The sequence below is a fragment of the Pelodiscus sinensis genome, chromosome 12 (assembly GCF_049634645.1).
Source record: "Pelodiscus sinensis isolate JC-2024 chromosome 12, ASM4963464v1, whole genome shotgun sequence".
Lineage (NCBI taxonomy): Eukaryota > Metazoa > Chordata > Testudines > Trionychidae > Pelodiscus > Pelodiscus sinensis.
In genome coordinates, this window is record NC_134722.1 from 21,740,603 (window position 1) to 21,758,553 (window position 17,951).

At 42.3% G+C, this 17,951-nt stretch overlaps 1 protein-coding gene across 1 annotated transcript in view; it reads left to right on the forward strand.

Moving 5' to 3' along the window:
* Positions 1-17,951, forward strand: part of PEPD (peptidase D) — a 257,662-nt gene that overhangs the window by 44,986 nt on the left and 194,725 nt on the right. The window contains exon 4 of the mRNA XM_075940101.1: positions 13,081-13,144. Within this exon, the coding sequence (XP_075796216.1) occupies positions 13,081-13,144 (64 nt within the window). The remainder of the gene's footprint in view (positions 1-13,080; positions 13,145-17,951) is intronic.

Consider the following 17,951-nt stretch of genomic DNA (forward strand, 5'->3'; position numbering starts at 1 on the left):
ACCTTATCAGCTTTGAGTGCTCCTTAGCATCTCAATCATTCAGTGGTCCCACTGGTTGTTTAGCAGGCTTCCTGCTTCTGATGTACTTAAAAACATTTTGCTCTTACTTTTGAGTTTTTGGCTAGCCATTCTTCAAACTCCTTTTCGGCTTTTCTTATTGTATTTTTACAGTTAAGTTGATAGAGTTTATGCTCCTTTCCATTTTTCTCACAAGGATTTAACTTCTACTTTTTAAATGATGCCTTTTTATCTCTCATTACTTCTTTTACTAGGTTGTTAAGCCATGGTGGCACTTTTTTGGTTCTCTACTGTGATTTTAAACTTTTTAAATTTGGGGTGTACATTGAAGTTGGGCTTCTAGTATGGTGTCTTTGAAAATTTTTCATGAAGCTTGCAGGATTTTACTTTAGTTATTGTACTTTAAAATTTCTGTTTAACTAACCTCCTCATTTTTGTGTAGTTTCCTTTTATGAAATTAAATAACACAGTGTTGTGCTGCTGAGGTATTTTTCCTACCACAGGCATGTTAAATTTTATTATATTAAGGTCACTATTTCCAAGTGATCCAGTTATATTTACCTGTTGGACCAGATCCTGCACTCCACTGAGGACTAAATCAAGAGTTGCCTCTCCCCATGGGGGTTCCAGAACCAGCTGCTTCAAGAAGCAGTCATTTAAGGTATCAAGAAATTTTATCTCTGCATCCCATCCTGAGGTGACGGGTACCCAGTCAATTTGGGGATAGTTGAAACCTTCACTATTACTTAGCGTCTAGGTGCTGTGAAATTAAATCGAAAGAACGTGGCTTTCCTTTCGACGGCGGTACTCCTCACTTCACGAGGAAGAACGCCTTTTTTCGAAAGTGCTCTTTCGAAAAAAGGCGTTCTTGAATGCAAACAGGGCTTTTTCGAAAGAGAGCATCCAGACTGCCTGGGTGCTCTCTTTTGAAAAAGCGGCTTGCTTTTTCGAAAGTACTGCTTGCAGTCTAGATGCTCTTTTTCGAAAGAGGCTTGCAGTCTAGACGTAGCCGAAGAGATGTCTCTCTCAGATCCATGTGCTCCCTTGCACCCATCGGCTTTTCCTCGGCCCTTAGTTTCAAAACTGCTCTATGACCTTTTTAATGTTATGTGCCTGCAGCCTGGTTCCATTTCGGTTTAGGTTTTCTTCTTGTATAGGCTCCCCCTTTCCCAAAAATTACCTCAGTTCCTAATAAATCTAAACCTCTCCTCTCTACACCATCGTCTCATCCATGCGTTGAGACTCTGAAGTCCTGCCTGCCTACCTGGCCATGTGTGTGAAACTGGAAGCATTTCACAGAATACTACCATAGGGGTCCTAGATTTCAATCTTTTCCCTAGCAGCCTAAATTTGGCCTCCAGAACTTTCTTCTGTCTTTTCCTATGTCATTGATACCTATATGTACCATGGCCACCAACTCCTCCCCAGCACTACACATAAATTGATCTATATGTCTGAAGAGGTCTGCAACCTTCGCACCAGGCAGGCAAGTCACCATACAGTTCTCCTAGTCATCACAAACCCAGCTGCGTATATTTCTAATGATCAAATCTCCAATTACCAACACCTGCCTTTTCCTAATGACTGGAGCTCCCTTCCTTGGAGAGGTATCCGAAGTGTGAGAGGATACCACAATATCATCTTGAAGGAAGGTCCCAACTAAGGACTTTCCCTCTGCTCCAGTTGAATGTTCTCCTTCCCTGAGCCTTTCATCCTCCTCAACAGCACAGGAGGTGTCTGACTGGAGGTGGGACAGTTCTACAGTGTCCCGGAAAGCCTCATCTGTGTACCTCTTGGCCTCCCTTAGCTCCTCCAGTTCAGCCACCCTGGTCTCCAAAGCCTGGGCACCATCTCTTAGGGCCAGGAGCTCCTTACATCGAATGCACACTTATGCCACCTGCCCATAGGGCAGGTAATCATACATGCGCCATTGGGTGCAATAAACAGGATAGCCCCCACTCTGCTGCTGGGCTTCTGACTGCATTCTCTCCTACAGGTAATTTTGATTATTAATAGGGTTTTTATTTAAATCAGGTAGTTTTGGTTTTAGCTTAGTTTAAAATTTTTTTAAGAATGCCAGGTCTCCTCTAAACTCCCGCTCTAACCTCTCTCACAAAACTCTGTTAGCTGCTCCTGTTTGCTAGCTTCCTGGTCGCTTACTAGTGGGCTTTGTATAGCTCTGGCCTTCCTGGTAGTTCTGCACCCTGGTAAAGGCTTGATTAATGAACAGAGGGTCTAGATTTCAAATCCTCGTTAAGCTCACAGCTTCCAACTGTGAATTACTTCTTGTGTCTTGCTTTATAACACTCCTGATAATACATCCCAGAATGTTTGCTTTGCTTTGCAACAGTGTTACACTGTTGACTCATATCAGCTTATGATCTGCTATGATTCCCAGATCCCTTTCTGCAGTACTCATTCTGAGGCAATCATTTGCCATTTTGTATGAAACCGTTCCTTCCTAAATGGATACTTTGCATGTATCCGTATTGAATTTCATCCTGTAATACTTAGACTATTTCTTTAGTTTGTCAAGGTCATTTTGAATTTTAATGCTATCCTTCAAAGCACTTGGTATCAACCTCAAACTTTCTATGTGTACTGTCTGTTCCGTTATCTAAATAATTGATGAAGATAATGAACAGAATTACACCCACCACTGATGTCTGTGTGACTCTTCTTGATAGTCCGTGTCCAGCTTGATTGTGAACCACTGACTAGTCTGCAAGTGGCTTTCCAAACGGTTATGCACCCACCTCATGATAACTAAGTCTAGGTCAGGACTACTCAACTTTGGAAGCCCCAGGGGCCACAATGATACTCACAGCACATGCCGAGGGCCGCAATTTAAGTGTGTTTGCATATACATGCAAATATATATGCAAGTATATGCAAATAGCTTCTTTCACACTGATGGGCATGCATACAAAGATTAAGTCTTAAGCTGAGGTGCCAGACCCAAATGTGGCCAGTGTGAGCCAGTCAGCACCTCTCAGGCTTTGCCCACAAGGCTAAACAGCCAGCACTTCCCACAATGTCCCGGCACCACCTCCCTGCGGGCTAGAAACGCTGACACTCTGTACCCATCTGTTCCAGCTAGCCCGTCCACTTGTCTTTCAGTGCTCACCCTGCCTGGGAGATGCCTCGCCTTGGTGCATCATGTTCCCAGGGGAGGCCATGTTCAAAGGATTCCATCCACTGGCTGCGTGTTAAGCCCCGTGTAAACCCAAACCACAACGTGGGCTGCAAGTAAATGGGCTGTGTGTTGAGTAGCCCTGGTATAGGTTGTATTTCCCTTGTTTGTTTGAGAAGGCCATGCAAGACAATATTGAAACCTTAAATCTCTTAAGATTTGCAGTTGTTTTGAATTCTTGTACAGTGCCTTTCAAGTGTAGCTTTAAATAGTTTCAGTCAATAAACTTAATCGTTTTATTGAGTTTAAAGATAGAAAACACAGCACAGTTAATAAAGCTGCTACAAAAAGCTAACCCTAACCTTAATGGATATATCCAGTATACAACTATTTAAAATTACTGAACAATGACATCTGCTATATTTGTAAATATATTTTTCACTGATCAAAAAATGGAGAGAGATTATGTCTACTTCAAGGGATCCTGATATGGACCTTCTCACTCTATTGAAGGCAGTGGCAAAAGTCCTAATGACTTCAATGAGATTAGGCTTTCACTCTGGGTTACTGATTCCTGCTGCATTGATCTAAACACCACACCTAATACAATAATGAATTTTGTGCTGAATGAGAAGTATAGAAGCCAGTAAAACTTGAAATTTATATTCAATGAATGTGTGGTCATTCTGTATGCTAACATTCTGCTAGCCACTAGAATTCCAGCATGTTTCTAATGCTGGCTTTCAATACTCACTCTTCTGACGAAGCTCTTGTGAGTGAGCTGTCTGGGTTGGGAATTAGGTATGACTTTTTAAATACTTTCTTGTAATTTTAGGATCTGATATGACTTGTATCCTGTTTCCTTACCACTTAAGCTCCACTTTTCATCATCTCTTTTCCCAGTAGTCCCTTAGGGTGCATCTACACAGCAGGGCTTAACTGGAAATAATCTATGCAAATTGATCTATGTCAGTAGCGTAGCTTATTTTGAAATTGAAATTGGGAGCGTCTCTACAGGATTTATTTTGAAATAGAGCACTCTTCCTCTAACTTCCCTTACTCCTTGTACAATGAGGTTCACAGGAGTCAGAGTAAGAAGTCCTCCAATTTGACAGTATTTTGACATTATTTAGAAATAACTGCCTGCTGTGTAGATGTAGTTTTTTAAATAATGATAATTATTTAAAAATAATGTTGCTGTGGAGACATACCCTTAGAGATTTTTTTTTAATTTCAGTGTTGCCAATTTCTGTGATTTTTTTTTTGATACCTGTGATATTTGATGTTTTTTCTGAAAGTCTCAGATGCTGAAATAGAGTGACAATCTAATTTTTCATTATAAAAACGTAAGTTCTTTTTATGCAGGGAAAATAGGTGCCGGTACACTGTCTTGGGGCATACCGGCACAAAAAAACCCCACTGTCTATATCTATATAAATAAAACGTATTGTAGACCATGTAAATAGTTAGAACATCCTCTCTCCTGTTGTCCTGAGGTTCTGTTTGCCCCGGAACTGGGCATGCCTTTTTCTTCAGGGTTCAAACTTTGCACCCTCGGTGGCAAAGCTATTGTAGTGTGACCCACACTACAGTTGTCTGAAATGTTTGGGAGAAACTCACAGGAGAGACTGATGTCAGGTTTGTTGGGACTTTAGACTGTGCACAAAACAGGATAGAGGTAAGGCTGAAGGCTCTCCTAATGAAAGGCATTCTTGGATTGGCCTCAGAGCCAAGTTGTTCTGATTCTGCAGCAAGTGCTTTGGCCTTGGCATGAATCATTTCTCTGTCATCACATGCTCATCACCAGTGTTCTCCATCTGAAGTGCTAAGGCAGTGCACCAACAGAGGTTGCTAATCATAGAGATGGAGGACAAACATGTTGAAGGCAATGAAATGCAACTAGTGCTGGACCATCCATCCATGGTCCCACAGCAGCACCCGCGATTCTGCATTGAGTCTGATGTGGGATGCTCCACCAAAGCTCTGAAGCCACCACGGCACCAGAGGACTGAGGGTACCATCAATCCCAGAGGCCTTCACAGAGGTTATGGACTCACTGACATACTCAATTCATCTAACTTCAATGAGACAGCCACCAGCTCCCAACGATCATGAGCAGGAGGGAGAATGTAACCCTGATGGCCTTTCTGTCATCAGACCCTCCAGGACCAAACTGTCTCTGATACTCTCTTCGTTACCATCTCTCATTTGTCACCAGTTTCTGGGCCCTTGGCATTCAGTGGAGACAGAGAGAAGTACCATTCCATCGTGATCGTATTAGGGCAGTGGTCCCCAACGTGGTGCCCGTGGCTGCCATTGCACCCGCCGGGGCTCTTCTGCCCCGAGCGCCCAGCGCATGCGCAGCCCCTGCCCCTGGGTGCCTGGCAGCCCCGAAAGGTTGAGGACAACTGTCTTAGGGGGTATCGTGAGGAGATGCTCTTGTCTTCAGTCCTTGGGTCTTGCTTTTGAGGAACAACAGACAATCTAGGGCTTTCCTTTCAAAGGTTCTTTGCTTTTTTTCCAGAGCAGATAAACATGAGACTGTACCACCTGAAGGACTCAGGGGCCACCTTCAGATTTCTGGCCCTTTATGGTCTATCTGTTTGGATGAAACATTGCAGACCCCGATGCCCCCTCCCCCCACATTTATAGGCTCCTCCGAGACAAGAAAAGGAAGAGATTACAAAGTTATATCAACTGCTTCCATCCACTTCAGCCACTTAACTAGGGTCACATAGGTACTCTGGTGGACCCATGCAGGCCTGTTGAAGGTGCCGATTCCTGCTTCGTATCCTCTCTCCCTTATATTTGTGGACCAACTATCCCACTTCAGTCTGGAATGGTCCTGCATAATATTGGATCACTAGGTACTAAATAGAGTGGTGGTTTGCTATATCCTCCATTTTTCATACAGCCTTCCCCTGTTATCGCCCATTAACATCCCTTTTCAGGAATTCTTTTCACAAGCTATTCCTTACCCAGAAGCATTTCTGTCTCCTATAGTCACAGAAGATTTCCCAGGTTTATTGTAAACCAAATGCACTACGGACATAGTCTTCCTTTCAGCCTGTCTGCAGCCCCTTAAGGAGCTGACAAAGTGCATGATGGTGGTAGCTGCCTTCCTCAGATGGTTGTTCAGAGACCACCATCATGGTCCAAGCCACCTTCTGAGTATTGAGCCTGTTGATTAAACAAGTAAAAGTCTATTGTTTGTTCCAGTTCAGAGAACAGAATTTGTCAGTGCAGCCAAGCCACAGTCTTCCTCCCAGAGCTCTGGTCCAGACTATGTCAGACATGATATCCAAGGTCATGGTCCACTCATTTATGACAGTTTGAGTTTGCCTCAAGTTACTGGGGCAAATGGCTGCATGCATTTACGGGGTATAGCATGCAAGCAGTACTGTAGGCCTTGCAGACATGGTTATTTTCAGTTACTCCTTCAACAGACACTATTTGGACACAGTGGTCACTGTTCTATCTTTGGTCCTTAGCTCTCTCATCTGGTGGAAGGACCAAGACTGGTAAAGATGGGAATCCCCTTTGTCACTCCCTAGTCTCAGATTCACCAGCCCTAGGTTGGCAAGCCTACCTCAACAACCTAAAGGCTTGTGGTTCCAGGAAGAACTCTTGTGCATTTAAATGTCATTGAACTCAAGGCAATCCACTTAACCAGATGCCTGAGGTCCCAGGCAAAGTGGAGCAAGTTTTTATAGACAACGCCATGGCAATGTTCTGTATTAACAAGCAGTAGGGATCTTGATCCTTCTCCTTGTCTCAGGAGGCAGTCAGTCTATGGGACTTCTATATGAAGTGCTCAATCCACCTTGAGGCTTCACATCTTCCAGGAGCCTGAACTACACTGAAGGATTACCTCAGAAGATCATTTGCCTCTCAACACAAGTGGTCCCTTCACCTGGAAGTCCTCAAGTTCATCTTCCACAGGCAGACCTGTTCATGACAAAGCACAATAGGAAATGCCATGTATTTGTTCACTGAATGGGCACAATCAGGGCTCTCTCTCGGATGCTGTCCTGCTTCCATGGACAGAACTCCTGCCTACACATTTCCGCTCCCCCCCCCCCCCCCCCCAGTTCTTCTGGATCACAAAGTCTGCCTGAAAATCAGATGGGACAAGGCAAAAGTTATTCTCATAGCCCCAGTGTGGCCAGTGGTTCAGCACACTACTAGATCTACCAATAGCAGCCCTCCACTTCCTCGGGACATAATCTCATAAGACCAGAGCTGGTTAGTTCACCAAAATGTCAGCTATCTTCACCCTAACTGAATGGATGTTACATGGCTGAATCTGGAGGAGTAGACCTGTTTGGAACAAGTTTGGCAAGTTTTGCTACATTCAAGGAAGCCATCCACCAGGGCTATTTACCTGGCCATAACCCCTCTGTTGGAGTTGGTGGGCAAGAAGGAACTGAAAGGTTGTTTGGCTGGTAGCACACCTTATACTGGTGCCTAATCTCGTGGCATCGCAAGGCACTTGAGCTAGCCCGATTGATATCACTTAGGAAAAAATCTCTGGCAACAGTGTGCATAGTGCCCACACACTTAATGTGGAATGGACATGAGCAACACATCTCTCAAAGAACAACAGTGCCGGAAGGTTAGTAACTTTTTTGTAGCCCTCATGGTTGTCAAAAAGCTTGAAAACTTAGACCAACTGCATTCTAAAGACTTAGGCCTGGTCTACACTAGGAGTTTACACTGAATTTAGTCACATAAGGTGGATTTTTCTAAACGATGTGTCTGCACTACCAAGCCTGTCTTTTTGACCTTAAGGGCCACTGAAGTTGATGTCGGGTACCTCTGGTTTTCACAGCATGGGTGAAAGTCAAGGTTCTTGGCCCCCAGGAGGCATCCACAGTGCCCCGCTCTGGCCAGAACATGCACCTCTACTGCTCTCCAGATTAACAGGAAGAGCCCTGGAAAAGTTAGAATTTCATTTCCCATGTGGCCAGTATTGTGAGCATGCCTCAGAGGGGGCAGCACATCTGAGCAGTATGTGTGCCCATAACTTCCAATGCTTCAAGCCCCATGAGATGAAGTTCCTAGGAGCACAGAAGAGTGCCAGCATGGAGTGTCTGGGAGATATTGGACCTCATTGAGGTGTGGAGAGAGGAATCATTCTGTCTGAGCTCTGAACCAGCAAAAGAAACACAGACATGTACACAAAGATTGCAAACTGCCTGGTGGCCAAATGATACCTCAGCAATACCCAGCAATGCAGAGTCAAAATAAAGGAGACGAGGCAGTCGTATCACAAGACAAAGGAGGCGAAGGGACGGTCTGGTGAATCACCACAAACATGACTGTTCTACGAGCAGCTGCATGTGATTTTAGGGGGTGACCTAACCAGCTTCTCAAGCCTGACCGTGGAGTCCAGCCAAGACACTCCTGGAGTGTCAGCATGGAGGACAGCAAGGTAGCGAAGATGGGGAAGGAGGAGAATGGCCATCTGATGACTGGCGAGAACCAAGAAGTTTTCATCATGTTGGAGCCAGTCCCTTCCTCCCAGAATGTTTCCCAGCAAAGCACTGATCCCAGGGAGGGTGCTTCTGGTGAATTCACAATTTTTTTCTTACAACAAGTAGGTTAAGGCAGTTGGGTGTGAAGTGTTGTGTGCTCTGTGCCTACACAGCCCAGGGAGCCCAGAACAGCTTGTTAAGGTGTCTGGAGAGGAAGCGGGAGTCCTCCCTGTACAGCTCTATGAAGCTGTCAGATAGGAATTCTTTGATCCTTCTCACAAGATTTGTGGGAAAGCCAGCATTATTCCATCCTCCACAGTAGGACACTTTCCCACGCTAAGCCACCAGTAAGTGGTCTGGTATCATTGAACCACAAAGCACTGCAACATAAGGACCGAGTTTCTGGCCACATTCAGTCAGTATCCACTCCCTATAATTCTGGATGATAGAGGTGGGAATCTATTAGCACTCTTCCCAGGAAGCTGCATGTTCCAGACACAGAGGGAAGCTGCTCTGCGTGTTGAGTGCCGGGAGAGGGTCATGGAATGGCAGGAGAGGAGAGCATGCAAGGAATTGCAGGCCAGGCAATAGGATAGTATCTTTGCCTCCTTGACAAAAGTAATGGAGCATCTGGCTGAATGCCTGGAGAACAAACCTTCTCCCCCCAGAACCAGAACCCTCTCCACCCTGTGCAAAATAACTTGCCTTCCTCTCCCAGTTCCATAGCTTCCACTCCAGGGGCCCCAAGAACCTGGTCAGGGGGACTCAAGGGAGCTTACTTTGGGAGGCAAAAGGCTGTTCATCTCATGTTTCTGAGGCCTTCCCTTCGGGTTCCCATCAGGGACTATTTTTATTTCCTTTCTGTATTCCCCAAATAAAAAAGCATGATTTCTCAACAATAGTCTCTTTATTACTTGTACCGCAGAGCTGGGGCGGGGGATTACTGGCAAACAAAGTGAATGTAGGGGCACCTTGTTGAGAGAAACATGCATGAGTCTCAATTTGGCCATTCATAAACGTTTCTTTCAAAGCCTCTTAGATTTGTGCTGTCCCATGCTGTGCTCTCTTTATTATCCTGGTGTCTGGCTGCTCAGAATTTCTGGCTAGGTGCTCTGCCTCAGACCCCTATCTTGCCAGATAATTTTCCCCCTTGCTCTTGCAAAGATTATGGAGCACGCGATAGGCTGACACTACAAAGGGAATGTTGTGAATATTGGTGGTACACATAAGAAAATTCAACCTGTCCAAGGATAGAAAATGTTAGAGGGAACACTGCCCGGAAGGCAGAGGTCTGCAACCCAGCAGTTGGGAACTGCTACACTACGGTATCTGTTTCCCAGAGTCACAATCTTCCATAACACAATGGTATTGATTGCCTTGGCTACTTGTATAATGACAGCCTCCACTGCGTGCACAACCATGGCCAAAAAAGGTGCAAAAAGACTTTCCCATTGATCTCAAGCGGGGGGGGGGGGGGGGGGGGGGGGAGAAGAGAATAAAAGGGGTGCATTATGGGATGCTGACGACATGAATCCATAACTACCCACTGCACAGTTTTGATCTCATTATGCATTGGGACTATAATCCAGAATGCAAAGCAGTGCAGGCACAGAGGGATAGCTACCCACAGTGCATCTCTCTCAAAGTTGACAGTAGGCTCCCTAATGGAGATGTGTTACCTTGAAGTACATTGAATTCTTCCCCACAATGAGGAAATGGGCCTTCAACTTTGCAAAATCGGGTGACCAGACATGGACAATAATAGATTCGGCCTTATCTTGTAGGGTAGACATGGCCTTAGTGTCCAGAAGCCAAATCAAAAGGAATCACAATTTATTTTAAAATATCCTGAGGTTTTAAAATGTCTTTTGAAAAACAAGATTAATAGTTCTAAATTGTGAAAATTACGAGTGAATCTTGACACTGAGCTATAGAATTAGATGGAACGGTGTCTGGTAATTCTTAGGTTGAGCACACTGTCCTGTGCTCTTAGCATTCCTGATTTGCCAATGATTTTAAAAACCCTGGGCAAAAGAGGTATTTCTACATAAAGTTTTTTAAATGTTCCTTCATTATTTGTTCTGCTTTTACTAGCTCACTAGGGGAGACAAGGTCCAGTAGTACAGGGATAATTTTCCACTTGGGTAATTCTAATTGTTTTATAACTTGATTATTTTTTCTTGTAATGCTCTGTAGCAATTATCAGAATTTTGAAACTGGCAGTCCACAACAATTTCTAAACAGAAATCGAACACCTAAAAACAGTAGCTACTTAGCTTAGCCTGGCTATCAGAGTTACAAAAATGAGTGTTTCTCACCCAAATAAAATATTAAACATATTTGAAAATACATCTAATTGCATATAATGTGCTACTGGCCAGGGTCCTGTGAAGTGTTAATTCCTGTGATTTTGACAGTATAAGACTTTCACTTGTTTTCATTTCAGTAACAAAAATGTAAATCTGAAACCCATTCTGTTAAGGAAATTTACTCTGGTGTAGCTGTGTCAATGTAGTGAAGCTGCTGTAAAAATCTATGCTGAACCTGCACAAGGTGGGATTTACCTCAGTGCTGATTTCTTCTGTGTGTTGCTGAATAAATCTGATCCCCTGCTGTGCAGCATAGATACATCATGTTTGCACCATTGTAACTCAGGCAATATACTTACATTTCCATGAATTTTCTTTGTGCAGCAAGGGATGTGTATTGCGGGAAATGGGAAGGGGGTGGAGTTTGGTGAAACAGAAATACTTTTGGGAAGTGAGGTGGTATAAAACAGTTTTCCCCTACTTTCCTCCTGAGAATTTTTACAATCAATTCTGTGAAGCAGCACAAAATTGTATTTGCTTTACTGTAAAGTGTCTAGTAGCACATTCTCCATGCCCCTTGTGCTAGTCTTCCCACTTTAGAACAGGATATTTCCATGCATACAGTCCATTGGAAGCCTTGATTTTGGGAAGGTGTTAGGTTACTTCACTCTTTAGTGTGGTGTTTAGACTAGATAAAAGGGAAAAGTAACAAAGGCAAAGCCTTTAACCTTCCAGAGGGGAGCCAACTCCTCATGCTAAGCAGAGTCTAAATGTAATGAAAAAGGAGGAAGTGCAGCTATGACATATAATTCTGAAAATTTTGCCTGGAATACTTAAATGCAAATGATTGAAGGTGGGGGCGTATTAAATATGACCCATTTCAGTGAGTTCGTATTGCTACAATAAATCAAACAGAAAAAAGTGAACTAAAATTGACAGATATTGATTTTAGATGCAATTAGACAGAAGAGAAGCTTGCTCCTCACATGGAAGTTTTTCGGGAAATGAAAGAATACCTTGGGAGTGAATTATCAGCAATTTCCCATAGACCACACAACAATAAAGGACAATTTTCTGATCAAAGGACCAAAAAAAAAAAAAAGTTTGTGAAAATAGAAGAGCTACTATATTATATTAGCAACTCTGACTTACACTGACTTAAATTTTGCTAAATAAAATCCAGCATATTTGTAAGAACAGTATAGAAATCACTTACACATTCTCTGGAACAATTCTCAGCTTTGTTTAGACCAGCCCAGCAAGATATAACTGATAATTTGGAGGCACTGTAGTGGAGCATTAAACAATAATGACAATAAGTTAACTGGGTTAATAGTTAAGGTTTAACTGTTAAATAGAGACAAAATTACAAGTGTTACATTTATTCTCAACATTGATGGAATATTTAAATACTTAAATATTTAAGTACTGAGGGGGAAAAAAACCTTGTTAATAAAAGAGGAGCATGCAAAGATCTTAGAGGTAAGGGAACTATAAAACATTAGGTATAGAAAGGGACTAGAATTGGTATTGTTTAAATAGAATGTGTAAAAATGGAGAATTACTGCAAAAGAGGGTTAGATAAATAATATATTTTATATACCTCTCAAATATTAATGAGACGAGGCCCTGGAGGGAGGGTCACTTTAAGGGGCATAATGATTTTTAAAGTATTTCTTGTGTTATCAATAATTCCTCTGTTTATTAGAATGGCAAAAAACTCTCCCTCAAATTTTACTTATGATTTGTAGTGAGTACTTTCTTCATGAGACTACTCTAGTCTCTTCCTTTTGTTGGTGAGGCAGGAAGGGACATGATTGGAACTTGTTGATTCATCATCAGAACTCATCAGTTAGTGAAAAATCTCGCTTGTACCAAGTTGTTTCCATGGACAATTCACTCTAATACGAAGGATTACTGTGAAAGAGACCAAGTCTCTGGAGCAGACTAAGAAATCTAAGTTTCAGATGTGGACTAAGTAAATTGTATATTTTGGTATGAGCTATTGTACTGAGATGTTAACAATATTAACATCTTATCGTTCTTGATTGCTCCATATCTGTGATGGTACTTTTATAACCTAGATTAGTTAATTTTATAACATGGCTATTACTAAGTATTGTATTTTTATTGCATTTTAAAGGATTCATCCTCCTGAATATTTCAGGAAGAAATATGCTCTGGATGAAATACACTATACAAATGAGGTAAGCATCTGCTTTTCCTAATATTTTTCCTATGAAAATAAAATTGATGATTGTTCTAAAAGTATGGCAGTACTTTCATACAAAAAATCTTGTTCCACTAAATGTTATTTCCTAATTAATTAGTCTTCCTTCCAGTTTTTGAAGAATGACATTCATTTTTTAAATTTCACTAAAACCCTTTAAAATATCATGCTATCATTTTATTGGATTGTACATTGAGACCAATTGAAAGAGACTTTTTAAATATGCTCTGTATTTGGCCATGATTTTGAAGGGTTCTGGTAACCTATGGGGAAAAGACAGACAAAATGCCTGATAACAGGTTTGCAATGTTTCTGTGACCCTTAGAAACTTGCAACAGGAAAATGGTGCCCTATTTCATAAAATGTTTAAATTGTCATTGGCTGCTTGAATTTAAAATATATTAAATGTTCATTTTAATTATTTATTCTGTTATTGCTTTTAGTCTCTTGTATTCATGTCTCTTTTAAATCCAGGTCTCTTTTAACTCCAGGTATTCATGTCTCTTTTAAATAACTGCACACTTAAGCACAGGTTGAACTTCTCTAGTCCAGCACACTCTGGTCCAACAACATTTGTGCTTTGGCATGATTTTCATTAGCTGGGTGTCCATTTACCACGAGTGTGACCAAGTTTCCGGCAGTCCCATAAAGTTTGTTTACGGCCACAAGTTTTGGATCTCTGTCTTTTGTGCTGTTCTTTAGCTTTAATTTAACCCTAACTAGCTTCTAAGAGCCCAGTAAGCAGTAGAGATCTTAAATATCAGTTAATTGAATAGACGAGTAACCTCATGAATTCTTATTGTTGACTATTCTGTAGTCCCTGGGGGCAGGTCTGGCAACCAGTGCGCTCTGGCCTCACTCCAGAGAAGTCCCCTGCCACTCCACACTGTTGCCTCTGAATCAGGTGGGAGCTAGTCTGCGAGGGAAGCCAGTTTAAAAACCAGCTCCCCTCGCAGACCAGTTGCTTGTTACCTTGTGCTGCTGTCTCTGATAAAGAGGCAGCATTGTGGGTGGCAGCAGGCCCTGTCTAGGTGGGGGTCTGAGCTCCCAGACCCGGTGTGAGCTGTTACTGAGGAGGGCTGCTTGCCTACCTGGCTCCTAATACACTTTAAATGCAGAGCTGCTATGCTGGTTAGGTCTCAGACCTGGCACAAGCCAAGACTGACTGGTGCTGCTGGCCAGCCTCCTAAAAAATTTACTGGCGGGGGGCAAAGTTTGTGTAGTGGATAGCACTAACCTATAAGCTTTTTTCTTATTGGTTAATCAACTACACTATTGCACCCTAGTAAGCAGCGGAAGTATTGGTAATGCTGCTAGACAATATTGACAAATTCTCTGGTTTGGCACCAGTCAGGTTCTGAGAGTGCTGAAGTAGAGATGTTCAACCTGTATTTCTTTGTACAGTGATAGAAATGTAGCTGTGTTAGGTAGTTTTGAACAGATGTTATGCTTTTTACACCTGTCTAGTATATTTTTTTTTCAGTAGGAAAGCTCAGCAGAAATATGGCAGCATGTTTGCCAAGCTCCGTGTTAAGTCTTATGGAAAGCAGCTTAAAAAGGAAGATCTTGCTATTTCTGTCCTCTGCAGGATGCTAACCTGACTTGCTAGCCCAAAATCTTATTTTTACCAACTGTAGATTCATTTCATTTTCATAATAAAAATAACTTTAAATTGTGATTGTGCTCATACATTTCCTTAAATGTAGGCTAAGGAAGCTTTGAAGAGGTTGCTGCTTCATGTATTTGGATTGAAATAATACTTTCTTGATTTAGAATACAGAATATAGAAGCCAAGGCCAGTAATTCCAAGTACAGGTTGAACCTTGTTGGTCTGGAATCCTTAGTGGTCCCAAACCAGGGAGTTTTCTGGACCAGGGAAGGTCAAGGCTCCCCTTCCGTCCATCAGCTCCATTCCTGGGTAGAAGCCCCAGCAAATAGGCTCTACTCCTGGCCCTGGGTGGGGCTGTGCTTTCCACCACCTGGCTGAGCTGTGCTCCCTGCCACCAACCCCATGCCGGCTCCACTGCTGCCAGCCCCCACTGCGGCTGCACTCCCCCCTGCTGGGCCTGGGTTGTGCTCCAAGCCTCTGTCCCCACTGCCACCAGCTAAGACTGCGCTTCTCACCCTGGCTGTCCCCCACTCCTGACTGAACGCTCTCGTTCACCAGCATGTTGCCGGACCAGAGAGTACCGGATTTTAAAGAGTTTCACCTTTTAGGAACACATGCTTCTTTATGAAGGATTTATTGCTATTTTGTGTACTGTCTCCTATCAACAAATGCCGTTATCATATATCTTTATATTCTGTCTAGTGTGTACAATTTTATTCAGGAAAGAACGTGGGGCTCTTTAATTTGGGACAATATGTAAGCCTATGTAAAGACCTTATTCTCTCTGGAGTATCCCAGCTTAAGGCATAAACCAATTAAGTTTAGCAATATTGTATTAGTCTACCATGTAAACCTGTTTATATCTGATTATAGCATATTGTTAAATAGTAGGTTAGCAATGTCAAAATGGCCTGTAGGAATTCTGTGACAATGCATTATATATACATTAAACAAACACAGTTCAAGAACACTGTAGCTTTTTAACTTAGAAAGGAAAAGGGGCTTACATGAAAACTGACCAGTTCTTTTGAAGATAAGCTTTCTTTCTTTACTTAGTACATATGTATTTGAGAGACTATTTGTATTATCCAGGAATCTTTCATCTTTCAAAGTAGGGATATAAAGAGTTAAGTGGTGATCTGGACTAGTCGGACCTGCTGTGCCTCAGGAGAAGGGTGCTTTAGCCTTGTTTACGTGCTTCACCAGCTGGCCGGAGCAGCTCGTCGCCCACGACACATTGGGCCCAATTGAGCTGGAGCACACCAGCCAAGCCTGCCATGATGTGGGCAGAGGGAGATCCAGCCTAGAGAGCAGCTGCCCGCCTGCAGTGCAGCAAGCTTGGCCTGGCAGGAGCAGCCCCCAGCCGCAGCATGACACAGGTGGGGGCTGCTGCAGTCTGGCCAGGCCCTACTGTGCTTTTCTGCACGTGGGAGGGTGTTGAACTAGTTAGCTTTTTTAAATGGGATTTTACATCCCTATTTCAAAGGCTTTGAATACAATGCTTGCACATTTTACTAGGAACGTACTCTTCCTCAGTGCCAAGCACTAGGTGCTTGGTTTACAAAAGTACTTAGGGTACCAAAAGATGCAGAAAATTACTTCACCTGCTTAGGCATTTCTGTAAACCCCCCTAAGTGCCTTATTCCATTTAAGTGCTTTTATAAATTCCACTAGACCTGTAAGTACCTTTTGTAAAATGACCCTAGACAGTGGCATTGGAACAGTTTTTATAGTGAGGGTGCTGAAAGGGCAGTGACCAAAACTGTTAACCCTGTATATGATGGAAACCACTTCAAGCCATGGGATGCTACTGCATCCCCAGCATCCCTACCCTAGAAGTCTGATGACTTGGTTATCCATTATGTTAGCATCTTGGACATGAACTCCTCAGGTGAGCATGTGCACCATATGTTTCAATGATGCATGCTTCTGGAAAATGTGTAGTAGTCACAGTATCTCATGAAGATTAGAAAATACAAAGAACTATAAAAGACGTCACAGTATTGATATTCAGCGTACTTGTGAGTATGCGTTTGGATCTTTATCCCGTGAGGTGTGTGTTTTCTGATGTAAATTGGTAACCGGTTTATGCTAATTTGGTGAATATCCTTGTCCTAGTTAAATGGTTCATTTATTGGATCAATAAAATATTATCTTAGCACCCACATCTTTTCAGCCACATTAAAAATTCTACCTATGTATGGCTCCAAAATTTTCTTCTCAAAGAAGTGGCGGGGTAAAAATGTTGACATTTTATCTGATCCTCTCCATGTATCTATCAGTAATTTAGTTACAACCAAAAGACAGCATTTTTAATACCAATAGTAATATGAGAGAGGGGAACCCAGAATGTGTTCAAGTCTATATGTTGTAACTTAAGTTGAATTCATGCTGATTTTAGATAGTTACAAGTTGCGACTATAAATGTCTCTAGTGCGGTTTAATAAGATTGTTAGACTAATTCAAATGGTGATACCATTTGTAGTGAGATGACATTGATATACTTTACTTCTTTTCCCAAAAGACCAAGCAAATTGGTCAGATGGCTGATAAATATTGTGTCTTTCTCATTCCCTCTAAAACAGTCAGGAAACCAAGGTATTGAGGAATGTTTGTCTCACTATAAAACAAACCAAGGGCATTTAACTGTGACTGTGTTTATAAAATTAGTAGAACCCTAGCAATGTCTAGTCTTTAGAAATTAGGCTGTTGACTCTACATAAACTATTCTGTAATAGAAGGCAATCTATTGAAATAACAATACTTTGTTTTACTTTAATTTCTTCTGGCATACAAATCAAAGAAGTTTAAGAGCATAAGCTTTTAATCACAGCTAGTGGAAAAGAAGACCTACTGTAGCCTCTATTTATAAATGTGTCAAAGATGCTAAAGGAAGTTGGATGTTGTACAGAAGTTTTAATCAAGAAAAGATGACTGTAAATAGTCAGCACACGATAGTGCAATAACATTAACGCATGCTGGCTGTCTACACTGGGCCACTTATTCCGGAAAATCAGCCGCTTTTCCGGAATAAGCTGCGAGCTGTCTACACTGGCCCTTGAATTTCCGGAAAAGCAACGACGCTCTACTGTACAAAATCAGCTGCTATTCTGGAAAAACTATTCTGCTCCCGCTCGGGCATAAGTCCTTATTCCGGAACACTGTTCTGGAAAAG